This window comes from Acartia tonsa, chromosome 6, assembly GCF_053477335.1.
Source record: "Acartia tonsa isolate MP-2025a chromosome 6, ASM5347733v1, whole genome shotgun sequence".
Lineage (NCBI taxonomy): Eukaryota > Metazoa > Arthropoda > Copepoda > Calanoida > Acartiidae > Acartia > Acartia tonsa.
The window spans coordinates 5,993,347-6,003,810 of NC_137265.1; the positions used below are offsets into that span (position 1 = coordinate 5,993,347).

The following is a 10,464-nucleotide window of genomic DNA, read 5'->3' on the forward strand; positions in this document are numbered from 1 at the left end:
ACTATGGTATTTAGAATTAATTTGTGTTTGTTAGACTTCAACAAAATGTTTAACAATTGGTAAATCTTTAAACTGGACCAGTTTGGGGATTTTATTTATGAAAATAATAAATGAAACAAATAATTCTGACAAATTCAAATTATATTATCAAATATGATATTTATGATCTAAATGAAACTATATGATGATAGTGAATTTTTGTGGTGGGAATAAATATAAAAATTTAATAATATGATTCTTAAATTTTGGCATATTAATCTATGCAATTTTTATGACAACAAAATGCTTCCATATTCCAAGGGATTTAAAAGGATCATGTTATGATTGATGTACGGCCCCAAGGATAATACACAAAATTTGCCCTTCTAAAGATTAAAAATAGTTGTTGAAACGTTTGATCACTAAACTTAATTTACCAACCAATAAAAAATTCAATTGAAGTCCTCAAAGTTGTTGAGCCAACGAATAAGAAATCCTTATAACAAAATATTTGGGACAAGTAATTAATAGCTTAATGTCCCCACCCTCCCCCTGTATTCCACAATAAATAAAGAATAAAAAATGAAAATACAAAAGTGTCTCTTTATCTACCTCGTTCAATCATTGCATTTCTATCTTTAGCTCTTTCATCATTTATTTCCAATAGAAAACCCAACTTTTACAATTTTCAAATTTTTAAACTTATTTTAATCAAAAAACGTTCGTTTTTTGCAGACTGACAAAATAGTATTTGTTTAATATAATGAAGTATGTTAGAATTGTCCTAGCATTCTAAACAGAATAAATATTGTTATTTAAAATCTATACATTGTCCATAGACTAGAAACCAAAATTTTATATCCTATTCGTTGTCGCAAAAACTATTTTGTTTTCATTGAATTTTGATTGGGTTATAGCTAATTTTGAATATCATCATTGGAAATAAATATTAATTTATAATCCTTTGTGTTATCCCTTTATATCCCTGTGCCTAAGAGCGTAACAGGAATGTTTTTTATGTAAAATGCTATCCTTGTTGTTACTATTTTTGATACTATTTCAATAAGTATAGCTCATTAAAAAAACTGTTAGTATTAGATTTTAGATTTTTAAATATGCATATCAATTAACATATTTATTACTATTGGTAACGCCCCTAGAGGTCTCTAGGGGAACTTGAGGGAGTTGGGAGGGTCGAATTCGACAACCCTTTTTTTTGAAAGTGTAATTTTTACAAGGTGATTTCTATTGGGAGGGTGGTGAAGCAGCAAGTATTCAGTGCCCAAGAAGTTTGGGGACTAGTGTAATAAACAGTTCTTTTTTCTAGTGGTGATACCTCGGGGCCTGTCAGAAGTAAGCAGCCAGTATTCAGTGCCAAAGAACGGTCCTAATCCAGTGCTGCCCAACTACGCTCTAGAAAAATTGGATATGGGTAAGTTATTTACTTCCAGTATGGCTTAGAAATCAATTAATATCCAGTGGATTAGAACCGGTTCTAAGCCATACTGAAAAGTCATGTATCATTCAATTTTCCATGAATGATAAAATGTACAATCAAAAGTATTAAATAATTATTTATCTCATCGCAATATAGACAGCTTTCCATGGATATCAAAGTAAAAAAATATGATATCAAAACCAGTTTTTTAAGCCCGGAGGAGCCGAAGGTCAGTATATTTCAGTATGGCTTAGAACTGCTTCTAATCCAGCGGATATTAATCTGTTTCGAAGCCATACTGTAAATACTTTTCCCTTATATTTTATTCTGATTTTTAATTTTTAGACTTTTGTACACAAAATGAAATAAGAGGAAAAATGCATATTATAAAAAAGTACACCTTAAGTAAAACGTAATTTTTTCACTTCAATCAGATATTTGTTAGGATTCTTTATTTCATTAGTGAATCAATATTACCCTCCTACCCTATAATTTATGGGGTAATTATGCCCCTTTTTTCTTAAAGTATTCTGGCTTAAAATAATTATTACTATAAGTTTATTTTTAAACTAGCGGCTACGCCAAAATAGGCTTTTAGGATGGGATGGGAGATGAGTCGACTATCTCCTCCCTCAATTTTTGTTTTAAAATGTAAAGTTTATTTTTGTTTTTTTTAAAGTGGGGTCATTTTGTTCTAGAGGTGATTTCTCTTGGGACGGTAGTGGTAACCTCCCCCAAAATAGTTGTAAACCTTCCAAATGCCTATGAGAAGCTATTTTACAATTGGTCAATTTAAATGTATACTACCCTTATTCGTTTTGTATGACGTCATTTTTTTTATAGGCAATATGATCTACTTCATTGAACTAGTGGCAAAATAGTTGATTCTGCCGACTGATTTTCTATCTAAAAAGATTCATTAGCCATCGAGCAAATTTTCTCATTCGTTGATGAAATTAGTTTTTTTTACCTCAATCTATTTTTCTTTCATACGAAGGATATTAGAGTAAAACAATAGAGGGGGGAAGGGTTAAATAACTGTATAGTCCCATCACGTGGATCATGTGCCGACTTTCAATTGGGTCTTTGAATATCATGCAATATCTTCGTAAATATTAACACAGCCAAGTCGCTTCAAAAGAGCAGACGAAAAAGTTACCCCCCCCCCCTTAAAGAAAAAAAAATCCTACCACTAATTTTTTTTACTTTTTCATTTAAAATCTAAAATAATAAATTGTGCTTTAAAATTCGAATCTCCTCTCCTCAAGTGCCCCTAGAGGCCTCTAGGGGCGTAGCCGCTAGTCCTAGATAACAGACAGACAGATAAAGCAGACAAACTCACAGACATCTTAATTCTTTTATAACAGGATGATATTTGTAAATTTAGCCGTCGTTAATATTCTATTGGTAGAACTGAAAGGATTGGATATGGAGGAAAAATCCTATTTTACGCGAGTGTACCAGTTATAACCCCCCCCCCCCCCCACCCGTAACTCATTTATTTGGTCTTTCTAATTCTTCCTATAGGTTAAGGTTCTGACCAAGTATAAGTATGTAAATTACATTGGGCTGTTTTTTACACTAGTCCCAAAAGTTTTATAATAACTAATAATTTTTATTCGTTGACTTAACAACTTTTGGGACTTTAATTAAATTTTGATTGGTTTGTTCACTAAGTTGAGTGTCCAAACGTTTCAATCAATAATTGTAATCTACAGAAGGGGTAATCTTTGGTGATGTTAATCCAGTTATCGACCATTTCTTATCCCTTTGGATCCCTGATCAGTTATATAACCATGTCAATATAATATCAACACCAGCAACTTCTATTTAATGCACTGCACTGGCATAAAACTTTGAAGCTGGTTGTCGAAAGAATGTCATCAGTTTTGAAATTTAGTACGGGAAGAATTTCACTCTTGGTTTATAACACAGGGATCGAAAGACAATGGCTGATAAATTGATGTACATCCCCAATGTTAATACACAAAATTACCTCTTCAGTATTTTACAATTAGTGGTTGAAACGTCTGTACACTCAACCAATCAAAATTCAATTAAAGGCCCCAAAGTTGTTAAGCCAACGAATAAGAAAAGATTATTATAAACAGCCCATTGCCCCCTCTCTCTGTGTATAAAGGGGAGGGGTGATGTTCCAATGGCGCAACAAGAGATTCTTCCGATATTGATTTTTCCGCCTGAAGAAATAATCTGAATTGATGAGTGGAATAAATAATTTAGGAATCAGTTCAAACAGCAAAAATTTTAAAATTATGTCTGCTATAAAATGTCAATTTTGTCTTTAATTAGTGGATAAATAGCTAAATTAGTCAGATCTGAACTTAACCCTTAACGGTCGGGGCTTTGAACGCCCCCCCCCCCCCCATCCGGTTTTTTCTATCTCATTTTCTGTGTGTGAAAGATAAAGAGCCCAAACTGCTTGACTTTTTAAGTATGGGTATGACACATAACTGAGAGTTGGAATTTTTTGAATATCTCCATCCTGGCGGGCACAGGATGCCAGCAAACCTGGCAGGGTCATACAGGTAAAGAACAAAAATATTTTTTTGTCTTAAACAAAGCATTTTATCTTACCAAATTACTAAAATATCCTTTAGTAGTACATCCTCATATAAAATACAGGTGTTCAAGTCAATTTCAGGTTCTAGGTATGATCCTCCAGGTCTCCAGAAATCTTTAAAAGGCTCCTGTGGCCGCAATTTTTTACTTAGAGACTTCAAATTTTAAACTTAAGCTTTTCTTACATGTCTACATAATGTATAAAAATTTCATAAAGATCCGCCGCCGTTTTCCCGCCGACCGCCGACTGCGGCGGCTGGCAGCTGCCAAGTACAGCTTCGGCCGCTGAAATTTATGTTTTGATATTTTAAATATAAAATTTACATAAAAATAAACATTTTCTGCAAATAAAATTTTCTTTTAGCTTCAAAAATAAAAAAAATTAAAGCCGTTTTAAATGTTTAAGTAAAAAAGGACCTAAAAACAAAGGTTGTTAAATAAAAGGTGAAGGAAGCGAATATTGTCTTTGACTTACTTAAGGTCGGAAATTCATCATAACACAGGGGACTTGCACAAAAAAATTAGCCCTCTAGCTCTAATAGGAACTGAGATAATAGGGGAGTCGTTGAACGCCCCCCCCCCCCCCCATCGACTGATTAAGGGGCGGCAAGGGGCCCGACTGTTAAGGGTTAATAAACTAACCAATCAAACTTCATTAAAGTCCCCAAAGTTTTCAAGTCAAATATAAGAAAATGTTATCATAGGTTGGTGATTAATAAATAGACCTCTCTCTGTAATAAGTTCATAATTGTTAGGATTCTATATGAACAAATGTTCCTTATTTTACAGGAATTGTAAATAAATCACAAAAAAATTACACACTCAGTTGTCAGTATATAATTAAAGCATAAATAATATTTCGCTAAAAAAGTGATTTAATGACGTACAACTGTACCCTTACAAAGATACAAAGTAGATGCTATACTTAAAAGAATATTTGATTATATAAAAAAGTTATTTGCTATTATTTTCTGCTGACTTTTGGTAATATTGAATGAAGAAATTTTCTTTACGCTTTTATAGATAAGAGAGGCATCTCTAGGAATAAATTAAATATCATTTTATATTTAGATTTTCATTATATTGGGATTATCATTTTATTATTGAAATTTAAAATATTAAAAAATAACAGGGATGACAAGATTATAAAGAGCATGTTATCATCAAAACAGGGATAACGACATCCATAGCAAACCAATAATCAAACAAACGGTCAAAGTGAGTTATAGAGCTTGTGTTCAGTTTTCATAACAAAGAAAAGATGATATGCAAAACTCAAAGAAAATCACAAAAAAAAATAAAGTTTATATCTTTTGATGCATTCGACCGGCAGCCAAACGGACAAACCAATGTTTAAGACTAGATGCTCATATATCATAGGAATCTTCAATGAAAGTTTCAGCTGTCTATCTTCAATAGAAGCTGAGGAAATCACGTTTCTAGCTTAGTGTTGCGAAAAGACTGACGGATGGACAGGCAAAAAGAATTATAGAGTATCATCACTTTTTTTAAAAGTTCAAAACGTTTGAAAAAATTAAGAATCTTCTAATTTTAGTTTTGCCTTTGCCAATCTACATGAACACCCAGCTAATGTCTGGAGGGGCCAGATCGAGTCCTACAAGCCAGCAGCTGATCTCTGGAGGCGCAAGGTCGAGTCCCACAAGCACACAGCTGATATCGGGGGTAGCGAGGTCGAGCCCCTCAACCATAGAGACAACATATGCGAGATACAGTGCCCCCAACACACCCAGGGATAAATCTTTTTCAAATACAGGTCAGTAAAGATTTTGGACAAATTCGCATAGAAAAATAAATAGTTTAAAGAAAATACACGTCACTTAAGATTGTACTTAGTCGGAATGTATTGGCCCACAATTATCTAATTTAATTTACCAATTTATCTTGCTGTTTCAGTTGAGCATGAACGTACGGGGTCAACAGGTTCGGAACCCAGCCTTCTAAATATATCAACATCTGCTTACAGTCTAAACAATTCAGGCACAGTTTTCAAATAATCCTTAATTTTTTCATTATAAAGACCAGATAGCAAAAAGGAGTTTTATTATTTAGAAAACTAAGTAACCAATATGGAGCTAATAAAAAATTAATAAATAATTTTTTTTTCTAAAAATCAAATTAAGCTTAAAATGATTTTAAAGTTCTTTCCATAAATTATTATGAAGTTGCTAGACTTTTTTTGATTATACCCTATCTTTAATGGAATCTGAGAGGTTGATTATGATTACGTTCTTTACTTTTAAAAACTGTTATTTTTACAGTATACACAAATCAGAGTAACTACAGTGGTCAAAATAATACAGCAGCCGGTAGCCAACAGTCGGCAGCTGGCAGCCAATATTCAGCAGCTGGCAGCCAGCAGGCACATTCTATACCTGTGTATTCTACTCCCCACTCAGGTAAATATTTCAATATTGATAGTAAGATTGTTATTTGTTTCATTGATCTATCCCTTTTATAGTTTACTAATTGATTCACCCCTAGCCTCTTGGGGCGGGCTCAGGAGGTAAAAACCATGCCAAGACATATATATTAGTACAGTATTAAAAGTACAGCCAAAATCTTAAACTTCAGACAAAATAAAAACTAGCAGGACTAGCAGCTACGTCTCTAGTATCTAGGGGCTATAATTTCAAAGGGGTAAGAAGGGGGCAGATAAATACAATAAAATCATTTCAGGTATTAAATATAAATAAGATAGCCTAAAACCATCCTGGGACCTATGTCAATCTTTCCTAAAAAGGAGAACTCAATTGGAACCTGTCCACTGTGGTCCCTCCAGCCTAACACCAGGATCTATCTATCTATCTATCAATATGAACCTAGTAATAGTGTCTAACTTTTTATCTTTGTGACGTAACAAAAATCCATCTCTTTTTTAGGAGTTTCCTTTCCCACCTCCCCTCTCATCCTTCGATTTTTGGTACGTCACAAAGATAAAAAGTTAGACACTATTACTAGATTCTATCAATATATTATTTTTTTTGGAGGTTCTGTACCTGTGAACTGTGGTCCCTCCAGCCTTCCAGCAGGATTCACCTTATCTGGCAGTAATCACCAACAACAGCAACCTGCAGAGTCTAAACATTATCAAAATTCAAAATCAGGGAAGCAGCTTATAGTGCCTAATAAAAAAGACTTTATACAATACAAATTACCAATGATAGGCCAATAAACATACTTAATTACCAATTGCAGGCCAGTATACATTTTTATTGACTAAAGGTAGGCCAGTATACATTCTAATTGACCAAAGGTAGTCCAGTATACATTCTAATTAATTAAGGATAGTATACAATTTAATTGACCAATGATAGGCAAGTATAAATTTTAATTGACTAATGATAGGCAAGTATACATTTTAATTGACCAATGGTTGGCTGATATGACGTCATTTTTATGGGTACTATAAAAATCTTTAAAATCAGGACCTCTGATGATTGATGAAAGTAACCTGGACACAGAAGAAGATCTTGTTACTCCCACTATTGAACAACTATCTATTCTAGATGAAAAGGTAATAATTCAAGAACATTCTAGATTATTATTGATAAATCCTTAATTTTAATGATCTGATTTTTTTTAACCCTTACGTTTTATCAACTATCTATTCTTGAAAAAAAAAGTAAGTAATTCAGTACTTTTAAGATTGCCCTTATAAAATCTTTAAGTTTTAATGATCTTGGAGATCTAATTTACTTGTTACTCCCACTATTGAACAACTATCTATTTTTGATGAAAAGGTATTAATTCAAGAACATTCCAAAAAAATTAACTATACTCTTGAAAATTTTGAATTAGAAATATTAAATACGCTTAAATTATCCTGAAAGATTTTAATTTCCTTGTTATAACAACAACCTCTGTTTTTTACAATTAAGGAATTTTTCTGGTAAAATCAAGAATATCTTAATTGGTCTGTAATACATACCACCTGGAACTTTAAAATGTTTATTGTTGTTGTTGCTTATAATTTTAATTTGTACTTGTTTCCCGTTTTTCTCATGGAGGAAGGGGGAAACTGGATTGTTTATTACACTAGTCCCCAAAGTTTTATAATAACACTTCTTATTCGTTGACTTAAAACTTTGGGGACTTTCATTGAATTTTGATAGGTTGCTTCATTACGTTGAGTGTTCATTTCAACCACTTATTGTAATATACAGAAGGGGTAATTTGAGTATCATCATTAGGGATGTCATCAATTTATTGGTCATTGTCTTATCCCCTAAAATCCTTGCGTTTTTTAGGTTCCTATGCATGGATGCCGTGCAGGAATGGACTGTACAAGTTCTGGCAGCGGGTCTATGGGGTCCTCCAGTGGATATGGATCCACAGGATTTGATACCTCCATTCTGGAGGATAATCCAGGTAAGCAAGTTCTGGCAGCGGGTATAAGGGGTCCGTCAGTGGCTATGGATCCACAGGATTTGATACCTCCATTCTGGAGGAAAATCCAGGTAAACGGGATCCATCGAATCAAAAGTTACTAGTATAAAGAAGGCAAAAGATATTTGATAAAAGTTACTTTAAACGAATCAAATGAATAAACCCTTGACTGTTGATTAACACGTAGCGCATCCGCTCGTTGTCGGGAAGGTGATAGGTTCCTACTGCTGCTATATCAGGTGCGCAACAAAAACAGGCACAACTTATTAACATGCATAGTTATAACTTCCAGACAAGGGTTGTGCAATCAAAGGATTGGTTGTTTAAAAGGGCGTGTGACCATATAATCATGCACAAAAAAGGCTAAAGCAATATCTTTTATTTGGGAATAGGAGAGACACTTAAACATTCTTTTTATTTTCCAGAATTGCCCTGTGATTCGCCTGGAAGTGGAAACGAGCCAGCAGCCACTGGCAGCTTCCATAATGGCCTCCAACATCCACTCAAACAACCAGCTCAGGAATGATCATCAACGTTTATTTTTACTTGCAAACCTACTAAATATTCTCATAAAAACAGACTTATTTAATAATCCAGAGGGATGAATTCCCTAAAATTTCTTAGTCAAGAACAGAGCCTCATCCCCCCGCCACTTTTAAATATATCATAAAATTGAAAATAAGGTGGGGAGTGGGGTCTCTTTTTCACTTTTGGTCTCTTTGGGCATTTTTTGACATTTAACTAAATTTAGATTATTTTTTATGCTTTTTATCTGTAAAATTATGGGCTTTGTATAATAAAATTTTAACTTAAAATAGACTTTATTTATATATAGACTGCATACACACAACATCCAACAACTACACAACATCCAACAACTACATACACACAACAACCAACAACTGGACATACACAACAACCAACTTCCCATCAACAGCAATATGATCAGGGAGAAAAATTTTAACCATAAAAAACAATCATAAACTCTCAGCTAGTAAAAAAGATTAATATCCTCTGTATTAGAACCGGTTCTAAGCCACACTGAAAAATCCTGTAGCTTATCGTATTATAGAAATTTTCTTCTAATAGTAAAATGAAAAATCATAAGATTATTACCAGCTTTGTTAGCCCGTGCTTTCGGCCCTTAGGGTCTAACAAAACGGGAATTAATCCTGTAGTATACCGGTGTGCTTTCCGCTGAAAGCTGTCTATGGGACGATGCGATAAATAATTTTCCTTAAACTTTTTGTTTAGTCATAATAAACAAATTATTGAAACATATATAGTATTTTTGACTAGTATTTACGGGTATAGTCCCTTTCGTAACATCGCACCTTATGGGGCGATTCTTCGTATTTTTCACAGTAACTTTTCTGCTATTTCTAGCCCTTGCGGGGGGCTCTAACCCTGCGGGGCCAATTACCTAACCCTGTGGGGCAATCACCTAACCCAATATAACCTAACCTAACCTAAAATAACCTATAAAAAGCCATTTTAAAAATACGATGAACCGCCCCATATGGGGCGATGTTACAAAAAGGACTATTCCCGTATTTACTTTATTTATTACTAGCGGATAAAACACTAGAGGTTTCTAGAGTGCCCTTAAAGGCGAAAGGGGAAATTTGATCCTCCCCCACCTTCAATTGTAATTTTAAAAATAAAAAGTATACAACAAAAAATTTGGGGGGGAGACATTTTTTCTAGGGGCAATTTCTCATGTGGGGTAGGTGGTAGCCTCCCTCAAAATAGTTTTACACCTTTCGAGGACCTATGAGAAGCTACATTGTAAAGGAGAACCATATCGGTACGGTGATTAGTGACATCCTTTGGTACAAAAAAAACTAAATTTTTCTTGAAAAAATCTAGAAAAGCGTCCAGTTAACAATTGTTGAGTCGCCGACAAGTCAGCCAAAGCCACACGTTGCCCCAAAGAACATTGCTTTAAGAATTACATCGGACTATTTATCAGTGACGTCACAGGAAAGCAGCTCATTGTGCCAAATAAAAAATGACACTATCTATAAAACAAAGTAGAACGATGTTTGTCTGTTTGTTTG

The 10,464-nt window shown here is 33.8% G+C and overlaps 1 protein-coding gene across 1 annotated transcript in view; it reads left to right on the top strand.

Annotated features, from left to right (window-relative positions):
- The window catches only part of LOC145321664 (uncharacterized), a 129,519-nt gene extending 120,538 nt beyond the window's left edge, over positions 1-8,981 (top strand). The window contains exons 21-28 of the mRNA XM_080163160.1: positions 1,307-1,411; positions 5,553-5,771; positions 5,912-5,995; positions 6,277-6,414; positions 7,006-7,114; positions 7,436-7,532; positions 8,266-8,386; positions 8,830-8,981. Coding sequence (XP_080019286.1) covers positions 1,307-1,411; positions 5,553-5,771; positions 5,912-5,995; positions 6,277-6,414; positions 7,006-7,114; positions 7,436-7,532; positions 8,266-8,386; positions 8,830-8,930 — 974 coding nt within the window. The 3' untranslated portion in view covers positions 8,931-8,981. The remainder of the gene's footprint in view (positions 1-1,306; positions 1,412-5,552; positions 5,772-5,911; positions 5,996-6,276; positions 6,415-7,005; positions 7,115-7,435; positions 7,533-8,265; positions 8,387-8,829) is intronic.
- Positions 8,982-10,464: the final 1,483 nt, after the last annotated feature.